Source organism: Anthonomus grandis, chromosome 5 (genome assembly GCF_022605725.1).
Source record: "Anthonomus grandis grandis chromosome 5, icAntGran1.3, whole genome shotgun sequence".
NCBI lineage: Eukaryota > Metazoa > Arthropoda > Insecta > Coleoptera > Curculionidae > Anthonomus > Anthonomus grandis.
Genome location: NC_065550.1, coordinates 36,614,354 through 36,635,154, shown reverse-complemented (window position 1 = coordinate 36,635,154; position 20,801 = coordinate 36,614,354). Strand labels below are relative to the sequence as shown.

The window sequence follows — 20,801 nt, the reverse complement described above, 5'->3', positions numbered from 1 at the left end:
CCAAAAGCATGACCTTCTTATAAAAATCACCCTGTATATTAAGCATAGGAAGACAATGAAATAAGTCTTATAACAAAAGTTAAAATTTTCCATAAGAAAGTCAGAAAATAATTATTTTCTATGCGGTGGGATAAAATTGTGAAAATCCATAAAATGCATATTAAGAAGGAAGTTATTGGCGTATTTTGGTTTTTTTTTTTAAACTGGTCGGAAATGTCGAAAAGTCAGTCAAATTATTTTTTTTTAATTTGTATATGAAACATAAAGAGGCAGTTAAAAAAGTCTAATGGAAAAAGTTAAAATTTTCAATAAGAAAAACAGAAAAAAATAATTTTCTATGCAGTGGGAGAAAATTTTGAAAATCAATAAAATGCATTTTTCTCGAAATGTATGAGCAATTAATTTTCTTGACATTTACAATGGATGCTTCTTTAAAATTCTAATAAAAAAGTATCGTACAGATTTAAAAAAAAAAAATGATCAACTAAGGAATTTTGGACTTTTTTTTTATTAATTTTGGCCAAAATTGACAGAAATTATCATTTTATTTAAAGTTGCCAAAATTAGAAAAAAATACTGGTAATAAATAGGCAGTAAAAAAAAGTCAAAATAAGAATTTTGGCCAAAAATTGAAGAGGGGTCTAATGCCATAAAAAATTTCTCATTTTAATTTTTTTCGAAAAATGTATTAGTCTAACAAAAATATGATTTATTTAAAAGTTATTTGCAATAGCTATCATTAGAAAACAAAATTTTGATAGTAATAATTATAGAGTGGGACCAAATTTAAAAAAAAAACTCAAATAAATATGCCTTTCTCTCAAAATTTATAGGAAATTTTTAGTTTCTTATTTTTGTAATAGATGTTGCTTTAAAATATTAAGAAAAAAGTGTTTGACATATTTTTGCAAAAAACGAACAAAAAAACGGCTAAGAGCATTTTTTGGATTTTGGCCAAAACCCGGCTTAAAATTTAAAAAGTTATCCAAATTAATAGGAAATCCAGGAAATTATAGTTTTCATAAAGCCTTTAAAAATTAATTATTTTTTTTTAATGTTTTTCTACAGCATAAATATAATTTATACCAAATTGGTTTCTTATAATGGAAATCATCATTAGAAAATAAAATTTTGACTTTATTATTTATTAAATTATTATATTATGTATTACCTTTTGTAGCTCAAGCTAAATAAATACATTATTTTTTTATTTTTTTTTATTTTATATTTCATGCAGTAGGAGAAAATGATAAATAACCCTAAAATCAAAATAGGCGAATTTCTTAAAATATATAGTCGATTAATGTTTTTTTATGTTTGTATTGCATTCCTCCCTTATATTTAAAATAAAAAGTCATTTATATATTTTTTAAATAAATAAAAAAAGAAAGGAGGAACTATTGGAATTTTTTAAATGGCTTAATTTTTTAAAGTACCTAGAACAAAATTAAGCCAATTGCTCAGGCAAATATATAATAAAATGAAAAAGAATTTCCATTCTATATTTAACTGCTTTTTGTTTTCTACCAGACAGTTCCATTTTTTTTTCAATTTCCTTATTTGCCTGGAGATATAACAAAAATTAAACCATTTTCCAGGTATTTGTATAATTGACGAAATGATTAAAAAAAGTCTTATATCAAAAGTCCCCTAAGAAAAGCCAGAAAAAAGCCCATTTTCTTGACATAATAAACAAGAAAAAACGCTTGAACAAGGAGAAAACTGTTACCAGAACTTTCTGAAAACATCCTCTTATACCAAAAACGTTAATAGAACATCCTTGGCATATTCCAGGTACAGCAAATACCTGCATAGCCCAATAAGGTTCCGCAGGGAACTTGAGGACAACTATTTAAACCAAAGGGTAAAAACCAACTCCGAGGGCAAATACGGAAACATCCGAAGGGAAGAACCCAAATTCCCCGATAACAAATATCATACTGGTACTATTATTTAGGAACAAACAAGTAAATAAATAATGAATGACTTTTTAGGTTATGTTGTTGATGATCATGAGGAATATGATGATTATGATGCTGATGAGGGAAAAAAACAAACGGCAAGTGGAAATAAACATTAAGGTACCTACGCAACGGGGGTCTAAGTAATTATTATTTGTTAATAAGACCCTTTTGTAGAGTGACGGTAAACTGGTAAAACACATAGAAGAAAACGACGGCGGTCCAAAGTCGATTATCCTCAACATCAAGTCGAATAACCAGTATCCTTCTAGCATGGTGCAACAGACTCTAGCTGTAGCGACAGCAGCTCCTCAAAAACTATCCTCGGTACAGCCTAACAGTAACAATATGCAAAGCAACAGCAAAACCATCCCGAATATCGCCGACAGCAATAGCAACAATCTGTTGAATAATAAGAACTTTGGGGTGCCGATTAATTCTATACCCTCTAGCAACATTTATGCTAAAAATGGTCTAAAAAAAACACGTTTATTTTTTAATCATTTCAACGAATTATTTTTAGACGAACCAATTGTTCAAGAAGTAACGGGAAATATAGGCAAAAAGTTAAACTTGCCAGAAGTAGGGCGTGTTGCTACATTTAACTCTAAACCGTTCAACCCCTTGGGTCGAACCGATTTAGGGAATGACGAGATTAAATATTCGGCCGGGGGTGATAGTCATAATATGGCCAAGAGTATCGATATGGCTCAGAGTAATATGAATAGTAACTTGGAGGGTGGATTGGTGAGGAAGGAGCTGCCAAGTAAGAAACGCCTTACTTCTTTTGGTGTGAATCATAAAGTGAATTTGTATTATGCCAATAAGCTTTATTCTACTAAGATTCTTTTTCACATTTGTAAAATTGGATAGCTTTCGTTGCCTAAAAAGTCAATTTTCTTCAAAAGTTGCTAAAAAAAATTTTTTTTTCAAAAAAAGTGATTTATTTAGGAAAATCTTTATCAAAATGATCATAACTCAAAAACTAATAAAGTTAGGAACTTGAAAATTTGTACAAAAATTGCTCAATTAAAATAATTAGACAATTATTTTAGCATTTTTGGAAATACGTACAAAAAGTTGCAAAAAAAATTTTTTTTTGAAAAAAAGTGATTTATTTAGGAAAATCTTTATCAAAATGCTCATAATTTAAAAACCAATGCAGTTAGGAACTTGAAAATTTGTACAAAAATTGCTCAATTAAAATAATTTGACACCTATTTTAGCATTTTTGAAAATATGTTCAAAAAGTTGCAAAAATTTTTTTTTTTTTTAAAAAGTGATTTTCTTAGGTAAATCTTTATCAAAATGCTCATAACTCAAAAACCAATAAAGTTAGGAACTTGAAAATTTGTACACAAATTTGTTTGTGTAACGTGCGTGTGTGTTTGTGCAAAGAAAAATTTTTTTTTGAAAAAAAGTAATTTTTTTAGGTTAATCTTTATCAAAATGCTCATAACTCAAAAACCAATGAAGTTAGGAACTTGAAAATTTGTATAAAAATTGCTCAATTAAAATAATTAGACAATTATTTTAGCATTTTTGGAAATACGTACAAAAAGTTGCAAAAAAAATTTTTTTTTGAAAAAAAGTGATTTATTTAGGAGAATCTTTATCAAAATGCTCATAACTCAAAAACCAATAAAGTTAGGAACTTGAAAATTTGTACAAAAATTGCTCAATTAAAATAATTAGACACCTATTTTAGCATTTTTGGAAATATGTACAAAAAGTTGCAAAAAAATTTTTTTTTTGAAAAAAAGTGATTTTCTTATGTAAATCTTTATCAAAATGCTCATAATTTAAAAACCAATAAAGTTAGGAACTTGAAAATTTGTACACAAATTGCTCAATTAAAATAATTAGACACCTATTTTAGCATTTTTGGAAATACGTACAAAAAGTTGCAAAAAAATTTTTTTTTTGAAAAAAAAGTGATTTTCTTAGGTCAATCTTTATCAAAATGCTCATAATTTAAAAACCAATGAAGTTAGGAACTTGAAAATTTGTACACAAATTGCTCAATTAAAATAATTAGACACCTATTTTAGCATTTTTGGAAATATGTACAAAAAGTTGCAAAAAAAATTTTTTTTTGAAAAAAAGTGATTTTCTTAGGTAAATCTTTATCAAAATGCTCATAACTCAAAAACCAATAAAGTTAGTAACTTGAAAATTTGTACAAAAATTGCTCAATTAAAATAATTAGACACCTATTTTAGCATTTTTGGAAATATGTACAAAAAGTTGAAAAAAAAATGTTTTTCTGAAAAAAAGTGATTTTTTTAGGTAAATCTTTATCAAAATGCTCATAACTCAAAAACCAATAAAGTTAGAAACTTGAAAATTTGTACAAAAATTGCTCAATTAAAATAATTAGACACCTATTTTAGCATTTTTGGAAATACGTACAAAAAGTTGGAAAAAAAATTTTTTTTTGAAAAAAAGTGATTTTCTTAGGTAAATCTTTATCAAAATGCTCATAACTCAAAAACCAATAAAGTTAGGAACTTGAAAATTTGTACAAAAATTGCTCAATTAAAATAATTAGACACCTATTTTAGCATTTTTGGAAATACGTACAAAAAATTGGAAAAAATTTTTTTTTTTTTTAAAAAAGTGATTTTCTTAGGTAAATCTTTATCAAAATGCTCATAACTCAAAAACCAATAAAGTTAGGAACTTGAAAATTTGTACAAAAATTGCTCAATTAAAATAATTAGACACCTATTTTAGCATTTTTGGAAATACGTACAAAAAATTGGAAAAAATTTTTTTTTTTTTTAAAAAAGTGATTTTCTTAGGTAAATCTTTATCAAAATGCTCATAACTCAAAAACCAATAAAGTTAGGAACTTGAAAATTTGTACAAAAATTGCTCAATTAAAATAATTAGACACCTATTTTAGCATTTTTGGAAATATGTACAAAAAGTTGCAAAAAAATTTTTTTTTTGAAAAAAAGTGGTTTTTTTAGGTAAATCTTTATCAAAATGCTCATAACTCAAAAACCAATAAAGTTAGTAACTTGAAAATTTGTACAAAAATTGCTCAATTAAAATAATTAGACACCTATTTTAGCATTTTTGGAAATACGTACAAAAAGTTGCAAAAAAAATTTTTTTTTGAAAAAAAGTGATTTTTTTAGGTAAATCTTTATCAAAATGCTCATAATTTAAAAACCAATAAAGTTAGGAACTTGAAAATTTGTACAAAAATTGCTCAATTAAAATAATTAGACACCTATTTTAGCATTTTTGGAAATATGTACAAAAAATTGCAAAAAAAAATTTTTTTTGGAAAAAAGTGATTTTCTTAGGTAAATCTTTATCAAAATGCTCATAATTTAAAAACCAATAAAGTTAGGAACTTGAAAATTTGTACAAAAATTGCTCAATTAAAATAATTAGACACCTATTTTAGCATTTTTGGAAATATGTACAAAAAATTGCAAAAAAAAATTTTTTTTGGAAAAAAGTGATTTTCTTAGGTAAATCTTTATCAAAATGCTCATAATTTAAAAACCAATAAAGTTAGGAACTTGAAAATTTGTACACAAATTGCTCAATTAAAATAATTAGACACCTATTTTAGCATTTTTGGAAATATGTACAAAAAGTTGCAAAAAAAAATTTTTTTTGAAAAAAAGTGATTTTCTTAGGTAAATCTTTATCAAAATGCTCATAATTTAAAAACCAATAAAGTTAGGAACTTGAAAATTTGTACAAAAATTGCTCAATTAAAATAATTAGACACCTATTTTAGCATTTTTGGAAATATGTACATAAAGTTGCAAAGAAAAATTTTTTTTGAAAAAAAGTAATTTTTTTAGGTAAATCTTTATCAAAATGCTCATAACTCAAAAACCAATGAAGTTAGGAACTTAAAAAATTTGTACAAAAATTGCTCAATTAAAATAATTAGACACCTATTTTAGCATTTTTGGAAATACGTACAAAAGTTGCAAAAAAAATTTTTTTTGAAAAAAAAGTCATTTTTTTAGGAAAATCTTTATCAAAATGCTCATAACTCAAAAACCAATAAAGTTAGGAACTTGAAAATTTGTACAAAAATTGCTCAATTAAAATAATTAAACACCTATTTTAGCATTTTTGGAAATATGTACATAAAGTTGCAAAGAAAAATTTTTTTTTGAAAAAAAGTCATTTTTTTAGGTAAATCTTTATCAAAATGCTCATAACTCAAAAGCCAATGAAGTTAGGAACTTGAAAATTTGTACACAAATTGCTCAATTAAAATAATTAGACACCTATTTTAGCATTTTTGGAAATATGTACAAAAAGTTGCAAAAAAATTTTTTTTTTTGAAAAAAAGTGATTTTTTTAGGTAAATCTTTATCAAAATGCTCATAATTTAAAAACCAATAAAGTTAGGAACTTGAAAATTTGTACAAAAATTGCTCAATTAAAATAATTAAACACCTATTTTAGCATTTTTGGAAATATGTACAAAAAGTTGAAAAAAAAATGTTTTTCTGAAAAAAAGTGATTTTTTTAGGTAAATCTTTATCAAAATGCTCATAATTTAAAAACCAATAAAGTTAGGAACTTGAAAATTTGTACAAAAATTGCTCAATTAAAATAATTAGACACCTATTTTAGCATTTTTGGAAATACGTACAAAAAATTGGAAAAAATTTTTTTTTTTTTTTAAAAAGTGATTTTCTTAGGTAAATCTTTATCAAAATGCTCATAACTCAAAAACCAATAAAGTTAGGAACTTGAAAATTTGTACAAAAATTGCTCAATTAAAATAATTAGACACCTATTTTAGCATTTTTGGAAATATGTACAAAAAGTTGCAAAAAAATTTTTTTTTTGAAAAAAAGTGGTTTTTTTAGGTAAATCTTTATCAAAATGCTCATAACTCAAAAACCAATAAAGTTAGTAACTTGAAAATTTGTACAAAAATTGCTCAATTAAAATAATTAGACACCTATTTTAGCATTTTTGGAAATATGTACAAAAAGTTGAAAAAAAAATGTTTTTCTGAAAAAAAGTGATTTTTTTAGGTAAATCTTTATCAAAATGCTCATAATTTAAAAACCAATAAAGTTAGGAACTTGAAAATTTGTACAAAAATTGCTCAATTAAAATAATTAGACACCTATTTTAGCATTTTTGGAAATACGTACAAAAAGTTGCAAAAAAAATTTTTTTTTGAAAAAAAGTGATTTTTTTAGGTAAATCTTTATCAAAATGCTCATAATTTAAAAACCAATAAAGTTAGGAACTTGAAAATTTGTACAAAAATTGCTCAATTAAAATAATTAGACACCTATTTTAGCATTTTTGGAAATATGTACAAAAAATTGCAAAAAAAAATTTTTTTTGGAAAAAAGTGATTTTCTTAGGTAAATCTTTATCAAAATGCTCATAATTTAAAAACCAATAAAGTTAGGAACTTGAAAATTTGTACAAAAATTGCTCAATTAAAATAATTAGACACCTATTTTAGCATTTTTGGAAATATGTACAAAAAATTGCAAAAAAAAATTTTTTTTGGAAAAAAGTGATTTTCTTAGGTAAATCTTTATCAAAATGCTCATAATTTAAAAACCAATAAAGTTAGGAACTTGAAAATTTGTACACAAATTGCTCAATTAAAATAATTAGACACCTATTTTAGCATTTTTGGAAATATGTACAAAAAGTTGCAAAAAAAAATTTTTTTTGAAAAAAAGTGATTTTCTTAGGTAAATCTTTATCAAAATGCTCATAATTTAAAAACCAATAAAGTTAGGAACTTGAAAATTTGTACAAAAATTGCTCAATTAAAATAATTAGACACCTATTTTAGCATTTTTGGAAATATGTACATAAAGTTGCAAAGAAAAATTTTTTTTGAAAAAAAGTAATTTTTTTAGGTAAATCTTTATCAAAATGCTCATAACTCAAAAACCAATGAAGTTAGGAACTTAAAAAATTTGTACAAAAATTGCTCAATTAAAATAATTAGACACCTATTTTAGCATTTTTGGAAATACGTACAAAAGTTGCAAAAAAAATTTTTTTTGAAAAAAAAGTCATTTTTTTAGGAAAATCTTTATCAAAATGCTCATAACTCAAAAACCAATAAAGTTAGGAACTTGAAAATTTGTACAAAAATTGCTCAATTAAAATAATTAAACACCTATTTTAGCATTTTTGGAAATATGTACATAAAGTTGCAAAGAAAAATTTTTTTTTGAAAAAAAGTCATTTTTTTAGGTAAATCTTTATCAAAATGCTCATAACTCAAAAGCCAATGAAGTTAGGAACTTGAAAATTTGTACACAAATTGCTCAATTAAAATAATTAGACACCTATTTTAGCATTTTTGGAAATATGTACAAAAAGTTGCAAAAAAATTTTTTTTTTTGAAAAAAAGTGATTTTTTTAGGTAAATCTTTATCAAAATGCTCATAATTTAAAAACCAATAAAGTTAGGAACTTGAAAATTTGTACAAAAATTGCTCAATTAAAATAATTAAACACCTATTTTAGCATTTTTAGAAATATGTACATAAAGTTGCAAAGAAAAATTTTTTTTTGAAAAAAAGTAATTTTTTTAGGTAAATCTTTATCAAAATGCTCATAACTCAAAAGCCAATGAAGTTAGGAACTTGAAAATTTGTACAAAAATTGCTCAATTAAAATAATTAGACATCTATTTTAGCATTTTTGGAAATACGTACAAAAAGTTGCAAAAAAAATTTTTTTTTTGAAAAAAAGTGATTTTTTTAGGTAAATCTTTATCAAAATGCTTATAACTCAAAAAGCAATAGAACTGGGATTTTAAAAATTTACACAAAAATGGCCCAGTTAAAATGATCGTATGAAAAGAACTCACAAAAAAACACCCCAACCTTAAAATCCACCCTTATTCCTCCAATGACCCTCTCTTCTTAAACCACTTTTCCACCCATTAACATCATCCTAGGCATGGACTTAACCTTAAACGCCAACAAACAAGACGACTTTGATAAAATCCAAGGGTTGGTAATCGATAACACCAACCCGAACGATAAAACCATAAAAGAAACCCTTAAAAGGCGACAATTAACCCCTTACGACAACATTGCCGAGGGATTCGATCAATCAGCCACTGAAAAAGTACGTAATAATTAAAATTAAAAAAAAACAACATAATCCACTAAAAAAACTAAAATTTTAGCAACCCTTAAACCAAGAAAGCATCGACCTCAGTTACCCCGGAGAGTTTGGACAGCAACAGCAGGTATTCCTCAACCCCAGCCAACCCTACGAGTTAATAGAACATAGCACCAGGCATATCCTGATTATCCCGGTGAATACCACCGAATGTCGCGATAATAGTGAGGAGGGTAAGAAGGAGGAGGAAATTGAGCAGCAGAGGGAAGCAGAAGCGATTGGGGAAGCCATCGCCCAAGAGATCCAAGAGACGACCACTTGTGAATGCGGTATGTGAGTTAAAAGAACTTCCATTAATACAGATTTTTTTTTAATCTTTTAAGACTCTACTACTACCACCGAGGAGGTGCAAGAGATCGAAGTGGTCCAGCCTGATAAAGGAAAAGCGAGATACAATGAAGGGCTGAAGAGAGACGTGGAGAAAAGGTCAAAGATCAAAGGTCGTGTGAAGATTATCAGGAAGAAGGGCAGAGGTCAACTGGATGCAGAGGAACTTGATGGTGAGTCTTGTTGTGGTGGTAAGTCGTGAGGTTGTTGATTTTATTTTAGGGATGCATGAAGAGGTGGAGCCTGAAGGGCTTTTAATGAGAGAAAAGAGAGCTAGAAAGAAACACTTGAAAAAGAAGAAGGGAAAGAGGAAGAAGAAGAAGAAGAAGAAGAAGAAGAAGGGAAAAAGGATGGCAGGCGATGAAGAGGACTTAGATGAGGAAAATCGCTTTAAAAGGGCCAAACCGAAACATAAGAAAATTATCATTGTTAAGAAGCATAAAGGGAGGCCCAGATTGCGCCCTTATAAGAAGGTTTTTAATGGGTTTGAGGAAGATGATGGTGAGGAATAAAACATTTTTTTTCAAATACCTAAAGTTGCTCATAACTCAAATACTAAACAAGTTAGCCTTTTGAAAGTTTGTAAAATGATTGCTCACATATATTCATTAGACACCTGTTTTAGGGTCTTTTGAAATGTGTACAAAAAGTTGAAAAAAAAATGCTTGTGATTTTTGTTTTTATTTATCAACATGCTCATAACTGGAAAACTAAAATAGTTAGGCTTTTGAAAGCTTGTACAATTGTTCCTCATATATATTTATTATACATTTGTAATAGAGTTTTATAAAAAAAAGTACAAAAGTTGAGAAAAAAAATTATTTTTTTTTTAAATATTATTAATATGCTCGTAATTCAAAAACTAAGTAAGTTAAAGATTTAACAATTTGTAAATTACTACTCATTTAAATTTATTAGATACCTATTTTAGAATTTCTTAAAATATCTACAAGAAAGTGAAAAAAAAATATTTTTGTAAGAAAAAAAAATTGTTCTCTAAATTTTATCAACATGCGCATAACTTAAAAACTAAGTAAGCTAGACTTTTGAAAATTTGTACAATTATTGTCCATTTAAATTGATTGGATACCTACTTCAAGGTTTTTTAAAAAATGTACAACAAGTTAAGGAAAAAAATATTTAAATCCATTTAAATCGTGTGTGTGTACATTTATTACTCACTTAAGTAGATTAGATATCTATTTCAGGGTTTTTTAAGAAATGTGCAAGATTTTGAAAGCAATTTTTTTTGTAAATACATGATTTTTTTTTAAATATTATGAACATGCTCATTACTCAAAAACCAGAAATGTTACGCTTCTAAAAATTTGTACAATTATTGCCCATTTAAATTCCTATTTCAAAGTTTTTTTTTAATATATCAATATGCTCATAACTCAAAAACCATAAGACTTATAACCTTGAAAATTCCACATATAATTTACTTGGCTAAAATACCTTAAAACAGTTTTAAAAAATTGATAGGCATATTTGTTTAGATGATAAAAACGAGGACGAACCAGTGGCCGAAACAGACGTAGAAAACAGACCGAAAAGGGGAAACAAAAAAAGCAAAAAAATCATAATCATTAAAAAAAAGGGAAAAGTCAAAAACAGCAATAACATCCAAGGTACCACTTACATTATTGAATAATGAATTAAATAAAACAAAAAAAATTCTTAAGACGTCCCTGAAGAGGCCTCCAAGGAAAGCATGGAAAACGACGAGTACTCAGACCTCGAAGACGCAGATGGAGAGTCTGACAGAGCGAGAAGGGCAGCAAAGAAAAGAAAAAGAAAAAGGAAAAAGAATAAAAGAAAGAAGGGGAGAAAGGGGCATAAGAGAGAGGACCTCAGTAATCAAATTATAGATTTAGGGTGGGTTTTTAAAAAATCTCCTCCTGTGAAAAAAATAAATGCTTTAATGGCACTCTTTGGAACCCATTTCAGTGAAGCTAACCTCAAAAAGCAGCCAAATCCGCGACGTCCAACCCGTGACGTGAACGACCAAGACGATCCCTCGTTGGTGAATTTTTACGACCTTAACGAGTCCTACGAGATGCCAGGCGAAGACGATTTTATTCCCGCCTTCAAAAATCGCCAGTTGAAGTCTATTGAGGCCGAATACGATCCTGCGATCATTCAGGACGTGGGAAACCGCGATGACAAAGAAATCGAGAAGTTCAAGAAAGAACATCACTTGGAGAGGGCGCAAGCGGTTATGGAGGTAAGGCAGGGGATGGAGGGTGTCCCTGGTTACAGGAAAAAGTTTCAAGACTATTCTGAAGAAGAAGACTCTTCGGTGCCCAAGTCCAAAAAAAAATTCCCCATAAAAAAGACCAAGAACCGGTTGGCCTTCAACCCTGGAGCAACAACTGAAGACAATGACGATGATTACAACTACTCAGACCTCAGCGACATGGAAGATGGTAACTACTTAACATAAAATAAAAAGAACCGATAAACCAAACATGAATTTAATAGAAAAGGATGAAGATGTGTCTTACTATGAAGAAAACAATGATAAGCTGGATGTGGAGGAGGCTTCCCATGATACCAGCGAACACGAAAATGACAAACTAATAGATCTAGATCAAGTGGATGATGATCTTAAGAACCTCCTGTCAACCACCGCAGAAAACAATATGATTTATAACATTGGTAAGCATATTTAATATATGCAATATATTAATAAAATAAAAAAAAAATAAATATGGAATAAACAGTTGGACTTCCAGAGAGCATTTTACTGGATGCGAAGAACCTGATGTCAGGTGCCCACGCCCATGGTCAATCGAAGACCAAAGGACACAAGGTGAAGAAAAAAAAGAGAAAACAAGTGAGGAGTGTCAGGGGGCATGGAGGTAAGCGGTGGGTTTATTTGTTGCGATAATTCCTAATAATCGTTCTGAGGTTAGCTAAAAAAAGGAAGAAACATAAAGAGAAAAAAAGACGACGCACGAAGCATAATAAGGGAAAGCAGCATTTTCGGGCGAATATTCCAAATCACAAGCGAGAATTGAGTGGTAACTAATTATTTTTCAAAATTGTTTTTGTAATTATTCAAATGTTTAATAGACAAGGGGAGTGAAAATAATGGGGGTTTTCAAGCGAAGTCTCTGACGGATCGGGAGAAACAGGAAATATTTTTGAAATATAATCCGGAATTTCAGCGATGGCCCAGGTAAGTGAAAAATTATTTGTTTTTTTACATATATAATAATTTTTTTAAATTTAACATTTTTTATTTAAAAAAAATTTCAGTACGATTTATTGGCAGTGATCCGTGGCACCCAAGAAAAAAATTAATAAAACTATTTTATAATACTAAACTCCTGGACAAAATTATCGCACCACTAATTATTTTGTCAAGAAAATTTAAATAAAAATAAATATCAGTTAAAACAGTTATAATATCTTTTCTCGTATAAAAAGCAGAACTGGACAAAAACTATGTTTATGCTTTATCATGGAACATGCTGCTCGTGAGGAGTGAAAATACATCCGCAGGAAAGTTTTCATAATTTTATACGAGGAATGCTGCGAAGACTTCAAGCGGTCATTGCAGCTAGAGGTGGCAATACACGTTATTAAGAATTCATTATGGGTCTCTTGTTTTATTTTTGTATCAAAATTGAAGTTAGTGAAAATCGATGCTTTTCCTTGTATTGAATTTAGTTACTTAAATCTCGTTTTGTTAAATAGAATATAATTGTTTTTGTTAATTAATAATGCATAGTTAACAATGCTTATAAGTTTGCTTATTTTTTTATCTTTATTAAAAAAAAATCTCTAAAAATCAAGTGGTGCGATAATTTTGTCCAGGAGTTTATTTTTGGCATAATGTATTTAATATTATTGAAAAAAAAAATGTTGGTGAAGTTTCCGGATAATTATTGCTGAAAATCATTTTTTTGTTCTGATGAAATCGAAAAGGCGCAAGTTCAAATAACTGTAAAAATTCTCCAAAAAATAATTAGTAACCCGTTTTGATTTTTTTAAAATTTTCAAACCTAAAAAAAGTTCAATTTTTTTGGTGGTGTTTTCAGGAAAAAATATTTAGCCAAATAAGTCCCTATGGACGTCATTTTAAGCGTCAAATACTACATCCACACGAATTCAAACCCTCCCAGCACCCCAAAAGAATTGACCACCACTTATCATTTCTTCCAAAATATTTAAAAATAATCAAATATTTAACGCAGATTTTAAATAAAAAAAAACTCTTTAACTTTAAGATTAATCAATGACCAGCGTCGATCTGAAAGAAACCTGGACAACCCGAACCCATTCCCCATATCCAACGAGTACCTACTCAATCCAAAACTAGACTTCGTGAAGCGTCAAGAACCCTCTGAAGAACCAACACCTGAAGCAGAGGAAACTTCTGAAACCAATTCCACTGAAGCTCCCGCATCCGAAACTGTTCAGGGAGAATCAGTTGAAGCTTCTAGTAGTGAAACGAGCTCCGAAGCTGCTAATGAGGGAGAAGAACCCTTGACAACCAAAGGTAGATAAGATACTCACTTGTAATTATTTTAAGTTGTTTGATTGTTGCTTTGTTAGTTGAAACAGCTTCAAATGAGGCCCCAATAAGTAGCGTATCACAAGACGTAAACCAGGCTGCCCAAGAAGTACTGGAAACGATCAATTCGGATGTCTTGGAAAGCACTGGGGTTGCTGTAACTATTATGACACAATATCTTGTATTAAACAATTAAAGAGTTCTTGTTTCAGTTTGTTGGTGGTGCTGGAGAAGCAGCTGTTGCAGCGGCATCTGCCAACTCATCTACTGAATCTTCCACCAAGTTTGTTTTCACTACTATAGCCGAAGACTTGACCGAAGGTACTACTAAACTTCTTCTGAACTATTTCTTAATAGTTTTCTTTGATATTTCAGATACTAATTGCGACATGTCTCATACTATATCGATATGTCCGGAGGATACGGGCAGTCACGTACCGATTACTGTCACTAGTGTTTTGCCCTTGATCCAAGAGAGCGCTACTGGGGTGAACATAAATTTCACCCTTGTTATTAATTAAATGGTGTAATTATCGAATTTTAGATGAAAGTAAACATAACAAAAGATGAATTTTTGGATCTGAACGAGATTGTCGGTGGAGAGCTGCCCAGGTTCGTTGTGAGGGATTCCCTGTCCAGTGCCAGAGGGAGTGTGAGACATGGCCTAAAAACTTCCAAATATAATGTAAGGAATTTGAAAGGTTTCCCTATAGGTTTTAAGGGAAATTTGTAAAATTCACAGATGAATTTGCAATTGGCAAACTTCAACAGTAGCGCCGAAACCGGGATGATATTAAACGAAATGACCAATTTGATGTTGAAGTTGAAGTATCACACCACTTGTCAAAGTTTACCGGCCAATTTGCTGAGGTACGTGAAGATTATTACGCAGAACGAGATGGACGATCCTATGTGGAAAATTAAGGAGATGAATGATATAGGTAAAAGTTGCTTTTTTAGGTATGGAAGAATTTAAATTCTGACTTGGATGTTTTTTTATTAAAATGTTTCTTAGTCGTAGTAGAGAAAGTGTTGATAATTTTGGAGAGCTTTAGGTTCAAGTATGTCTTTTAAACCATTTAGCGATGTGAAGGAAATACAAGTGCAAGACTTTTTTTTAATTATAATTTTATTTTAGCGAAGTTATATTTTAATAATTTTTATGAAGTTTTAAGTTAAAATGTGACGCCTAAATCTCATACAGTATAACAGGAGACTAGTAGAAATCTGTTTAAATTGCAATTTGGAAATAACGAAGTTTCACGTCTAGGTGAGTTTCACCAAGCGTCATTTACATATCGTTGATATTCAAGAGAATAAATTCAACACATATTTAATATTGTTTTTTTCAGTTTCTTATTTAAAAAATCGAAAATTTAGAGTTTTTTTTGATAAATTTCTGAAGTTTTTTAAGTCCGAAACAAAATTTCAAGGGGTCAAGGACCAAAAAAAAAAAAAAATTAGGTTTAATATTCAAGGTTTTATGATTTCTAATATTATCAGATTTAGGGATCACAAAATAAAAGTCCAATCTTTTTTAAATTAACCGACGTTTCGTAAAATACATTTGCATCCTCAGGGCGCTAAAATACAATAGTAATTAAGAAAAAGTGTTATAAACAAAAAGAAGTATTTTGTTCAGGGTGTCCCAATTCGAGAGTGACCATTGGAATCTCGGAAACCGTAAGAGTTACAGGGTCGGTTAAATAGAGGCAAAGTTGCGCAATTTGGATCTTAATAAAATGACGTTTAAAAAATTTTAAAATATCGGATAATTTCGGAGATTTTTGAAAAAAAACGAAATTTGTCAAAATCGTTTTTACCTTCTACCGGCTTTATTTAAAGAGACATCGAAAAACTAAAAACAGTTTTTCATTGCCACTTTTTATGTCCTATAACACGATGCAAAAAAAAATTAATCCGACGTTTCGTTTTTTTTTGATCATCATCAACTTTATTTTTTCTTATGGGCGCCATATTGGATTTTTCATTTTCAAAAAGTGTTTTTAATTGCCATTAAAATGAGGTATCGCAACTGCATGTCCGATTACTACTTTTAGTACTTCCCATAAGAACTCCATGAGTGCAAGTGAGAATGATATATCAATGGGATTTCTAAATAAATTGATTTTATATAAACTGAAGCTATAAAATACTCTGAATTTAATATAGTTTTTTTTTTTAACCAAATCAATGAAAATGTATCCTTTCCTAACCTAATAATTTGATTTTTTTAAATTTATATAGTAGGCCATGACAAAATGACATTAGCCGGTTAAATTTAATAAAATGAATCCATAAGAAAAGTAAAGTTGATGATGTTCGAAAAAAAAACGAAACGTCGGATTATTTTTTTTTTGCGTCATGTTGTAGGACATATAAAGTGAAAAACTGTTTTTAATTTTCCGATCTCTCTTTTAATAGAGTCGGTAGAAGGTAAAAACGATTTCGACAAATTTCGGTTTTTTGGATATCTCCGGAAATTTTTTTTAAACGTCATTTTATTAAGCTCCAAATTGCGCAACTTTGCCTCCGTTTAATCGACCCTGTAACTCTTACGGTTTCCGAGATCCCAAGGGTCACCCTCGAATTTGGGACATCCTGTACAATTATAACTACATTAAAATTTAATTATGATTTAAATTAAAATAGACAAAACTTTTTTTTGTTGTTATTGATCGAGAGTCATCGAATAAAAAACCAACCATAAAATTTTTCTAATAAAATGCAGAAAACATCGAATTCCCGCTCAATATAATAATTGCACACACCTAAATATATAGAAAACTAAATTGTAGATGATTTATTGAAATACCCTTTGTGCATTGGAAAATGAAACCAATAAGTACTCAGATTGAATAAGTAGTTGATAGCTTAAAACTAGTATTAAATACTGATCATTTTACAAGTTTTAATAATATTCAAATTCAATTTAGATGTGTTTACAATAAAAAAATTACATTATAGACAAAAAACAATAAATTTCGCAATCTACTAGATCAACAAGAATCCATTAAAATTGAACAAAAAATGGATACTGAATTAAAGCAACATAAAAATGTTAAGAGGGTTATAATATGTGTTTATTTATCCTTTGAAGATAAATTTAACTTACCTTACAATAAAAAAGAACAACCAGTCAACTTAAAATATATATTAAATATTTACCAGATACGTCACAAATAGAAGCTAGAAACAAATGTACTAATATAATAACGAATTATTCAAATTAAAAAAATATATCGATGAGTATCATAAATGTATTATTGGTTTAACTATTAAATTCAAAGAAATTCTTAAAATATATAAAGAAAACGTACATATGTTAAAGGCAACCCAACAGTGGATATCAACAAATATGATTATGTTAAAAAGGCTAGAGATATACTAAATGACACAGACACGTATAAAATACTAGAAAAAAACCCCACTATAACAAATAATATATTAATAAATTCCATAGTAACAAATCGCCATGTAAGTAAAGAAAAAAGGAACAATATAAAGACCACTGCAGCAGTACCAACTAAAATACATAAAAACAGGGTCCATTTTCGAGCCTAATTTTCAATCTCATTCAGTCATTATAAAAAACTTACTATCAAAATAATGTAAAAAATTAATAAAACTCGATAGTAAAAAAAAATAAAATAAATATTTGATAATCATGTCCATTTATGTTATGCTTTGAGGTAAATTCACCTTGACTATTCCAGATCAATTAACATTTAATTCATGAGACCTAAGCGACGTAAGCTTTGTAATTAAAATAATTATAAAAAAATAACATTTTATCTTAATTTCCAGGATTTTTCATACATTTTAATTAGATATAATGATCCGTATACAGTGAAAGGAATAAATTCATTTAAAATGCACATGCGCATTTTTTTACAATAAAAATTTTTTATAAAGAGTGTCTCCTCAAGTCAAAACTATGGCGTCAATATTAATGTTTTCTTAAATAAAACACCCCGTAAATTATGACGTTTGTAAATTGCGACGAGCCAACCATATGCCTAAAGTCATAACAGTATTTACCTAACAGATGGATTGGACGAAGAGGACCGATTAAGTGGCCATCGAGGTCACCGGATATAATATCACCCCATTAGATTCTTTCTTATGGGGCTATTTGAAGTCCAAAATGTATGTGAATAGATGATTTAAAGCAAAGAATTCGATACGAAATTAGACTAATTGGTCCGCAAGTGGTTGAAAATATGCAATTGGAAGTTATTTACCGACACAACAAATTGAACATCAGTTGCAATAAATATTGTATATGTACATTTTTATTTTTTAATTTCGTATGTTTCATTAGTGTATTAGGTCAAAATTTGACAAACCGCTGACTTGTGTGCTTTACAAAAAGTATTCAGAACATATCGTAGAATTGTAAAATGTCATGATTCCATTCAAGAAAATTAATGTGGATGCCACAGTTTCTACTCAAGGTACTTTGTATAAAAAAAATGTATTGTAAAAAACGCGCAAGTTCAATTTAATTGAATTTATTCCTTTCACTGTACCTATATAACGGATCATCATATCTAATTAAATTATGCATATATGCAAACTAAAGGTCAATTTTTGGGCCTACTTAATTATTTATTTCAATCCTATAAATAACAGTCGCTATAAAGAGTTTGCAGTTATTTACTACCAAAAGAAAAATTAATAAACCAAATGGAGAAAAAAAAACTTAATAAATAACTGATATTAATGTCCACTGATGTTATGCTTTGGGACTGATTTACCTTGACTATCTATGATAAAATAACATTTAACTTATTGATCCACAAATATGAAATATTCTAGAAAATGGCATGCATCTCTCATAAATTATTGACATGCTGAAAAGAGTTGAATAATTAAAAAATAGATGAGACAAAAGAAAAAATAAACAAATTGACAGTCTTGTACATTTATGTTATGCCTTGAAATTAATTCGCCATTACTATTTGTAAACAAATAACATAAAACTGACGAGACCTAGAAACAAAAAGCTTTCAAATATAATAGGCAATATTTTAGAGTATAATAGCCAATTTAAATAAAAAAAATATATTAAACTTTTATTTTACTTTTAATTTTTTTAAAGAAAATATGAGAGTTATGTAAATTGCAATTATAAAAATAAAGTTTTAAGGGTGTTGCAGCAAGCATCATTTACTTTCGTTTATATTAAAAGGTCGTATATGTTTGGAACCTCAGCCAGCGCAAAAAATGGTAACATCCCTTTTTATCTCTTTAAATAAAAAATAAAATTAATTTAAATCATAATTTTGAAAACAAAAATAATTTTTTTGTAGAATTTCATATGAAAAAAATGTTCCAAAGCCCCATTTATATCAACCGATAGTGAAGGGACCTGAGTTCCAAACCCCAAGAAACCAAAAAAAAAAATTATATATTTCTAAATTTATCTGGTTTAGTTAAATCTGATGCGATTTTCATTTTCTTCAATATTGAAGAAAATAATCATTCAAAATCCCATAAAATCCAAAAAAAAAAACAATTTTAAGTTATGATTGAAACATTAATAATTTTTAAAGAAACAACGAAAATTTTTGATTTTTAGTGAACTTCTAGGTAGAAAAAGTCTCCCAAAACCGCTCCTTTATAGGATATTGTAGCTACAAAATTTTTTACTATTTTCGCTTTAATCACTACAAAAACACCATCACTCACGACTACTACAGATACTTATTCTTACTGTATTTATTGTAACTATTTAAATCTCCCGCCAATATTTCGAGTTTTACTTCACTGAATTGACAACTGAGTACTATCGCCGATGCGGCTCCTTATATACTCGGCAGAAAGCTGTTCCGGAAGTTTCCCACTAACCTTCGAGACTTCGCGCGGTGTACCTCTGATGTTATTCCGGAATAACGGAGATTCAGTTGGTTTCTCGGTGTCTTACAAAACCTACAGCTTACACCTCACCATCAATCATTTATGTGACCAACTGTCATCATCCATTCCTGATCATAATTTTCCTTCTAGACTTCGACGAACACCAGAGCAACTACGTATTCCGCACCGGTCAAACCGAAAACATCCAGGACAAAGTGGACGTACTCAAAGAACTCCTAAACAGGTTCAATAACCTGCCGGCAGATTGTAAGGAACGAGCCGAACCTGTGAAGGAGTACATCATGTCCCACCTGAACATGGCCAACCAGATTTCCGGTGTGAAAGCGGAAGTTACCACCAAAGGAACTGGTAACCAAACCGGAAGTTCTGTGGCTTCGGGACAAGGTAGTGGAGGAACAGCTTCTTCTGCTACTACTGCTGCTGCTGCTGCTACTACTTCTGGAGGAAGTAGTGAGAGCCCTAAAGTAAAAAAAGGTTCAGTAATAATTAAATATTAAAAAGGTTTAATAAGATTTATAAAAATCCTTAGAAATAAACCAAAGAGACTTGGAAATTGACCATCAGGATACTCGGGTGCTCGATGATCGGATGATGGAGGAGGGTCTTCTGAACCAGAACGCCGATGCCAACGAGGTGATTGAAGATCAAGATAAGAAAAGTAAAAGAGACTTAAATAATATTCATGGTATTAGTACGTCTACCTCACCTCAATATGGGAGGCTTGCTGAGGCAGTGAGGAGTGTCAAAAATAAGAGGGCCATATTAAAGCGGATCAGTCAAATATATGGGAGAGTAAAAGGTGAGGTGAAGAGGAAAACTAACGAGAAGGGTTTCGAGCAACCAAGAGTGATCGATTTTTAATTATAATTTTTATTTTATTTATTTTTTTTTTATTCTGATAACTGTAACAATAAAAAGTATTTTATGAGAGTTTA

General features: G+C 29.0%; 2 protein-coding genes across 7 annotated transcripts in view; both read left to right on the top strand.

Annotated features, from left to right (window-relative positions):
- The window catches only part of LOC126736511 (uncharacterized), a 23,377-nt gene extending 21,090 nt beyond the window's left edge, over positions 1–2,287 (top strand). Inside the window, exons 5-7 of the mRNA XM_050440896.1 lie at positions 1,795–1,943; positions 1,995–2,081; positions 2,139–2,287. Coding sequence (XP_050296853.1) covers positions 1,795–1,943; positions 1,995–2,080 — 235 coding nt within the window. The 3' untranslated portion in view covers position 2,081; positions 2,139–2,287. The remainder of the gene's footprint in view (positions 1–1,794; positions 1,944–1,994; positions 2,082–2,138) is intronic.
- LOC126736509 (axoneme-associated protein mst101(2)-like) lies at positions 2,235–20,801 on the top strand. 6 transcript variants are annotated; one of them, XM_050440891.1, is made up of 21 exons: positions 2,235–2,433; positions 2,485–2,727; positions 8,902–9,074; positions 9,136–9,391; positions 9,455–9,631; positions 9,681–9,959; positions 10,958–11,089; positions 11,144–11,336; positions 11,409–11,887; positions 11,943–12,119; positions 12,185–12,322; positions 12,377–12,484; positions 12,537–12,642; positions 13,697–13,968; positions 14,025–14,140; positions 14,196–14,304; positions 14,359–14,471; positions 14,528–14,668; positions 14,726–14,924; positions 19,996–20,340; positions 20,396–20,801. In XM_050440891.1, exons 1-21 carry the CDS (start codon positions 2,235–2,237, stop codon positions 20,725–20,727), a joined length of 4,287 nt encoding a protein of 1,428 aa, XP_050296848.1. In that variant the 3' UTR covers positions 20,728–20,801. The 6 variants fall into 6 exon arrangements, with proteins under 6 accessions (XP_050296848.1, XP_050296850.1, XP_050296849.1 ...); XM_050440893.1 differs by having other exon boundaries at positions 9,136–9,400; positions 9,693–9,959; XM_050440892.1 differs by having other exon boundaries at positions 9,136–9,400; positions 12,197–12,322.

What these genes read in the sequence shown, in the direction of transcription:
- LOC126736509 (XM_050440889.1), top strand. Translation starts at nt 2,235, where the DNA reads ATGGTGCAACAGACTCTAGCTGTAGCGACAGCAGCTCCTCAAAAACTA. An exon ending in AGCCGAAGACTTGACCGAAG is followed by an intron (nt 14,305 to 14,358) that starts GTACTACTAAAC and finishes TTGATATTTCAG; the next exon opens with ATACTAATTGCGACATGTCT. An exon ending in TAAAAACTTCCAAATATAAT is followed by an intron (nt 14,669 to 14,725) that starts GTAAGGAATTTG and finishes TAAAATTCACAG; the next exon opens with ATGAATTTGCAATTGGCAAA.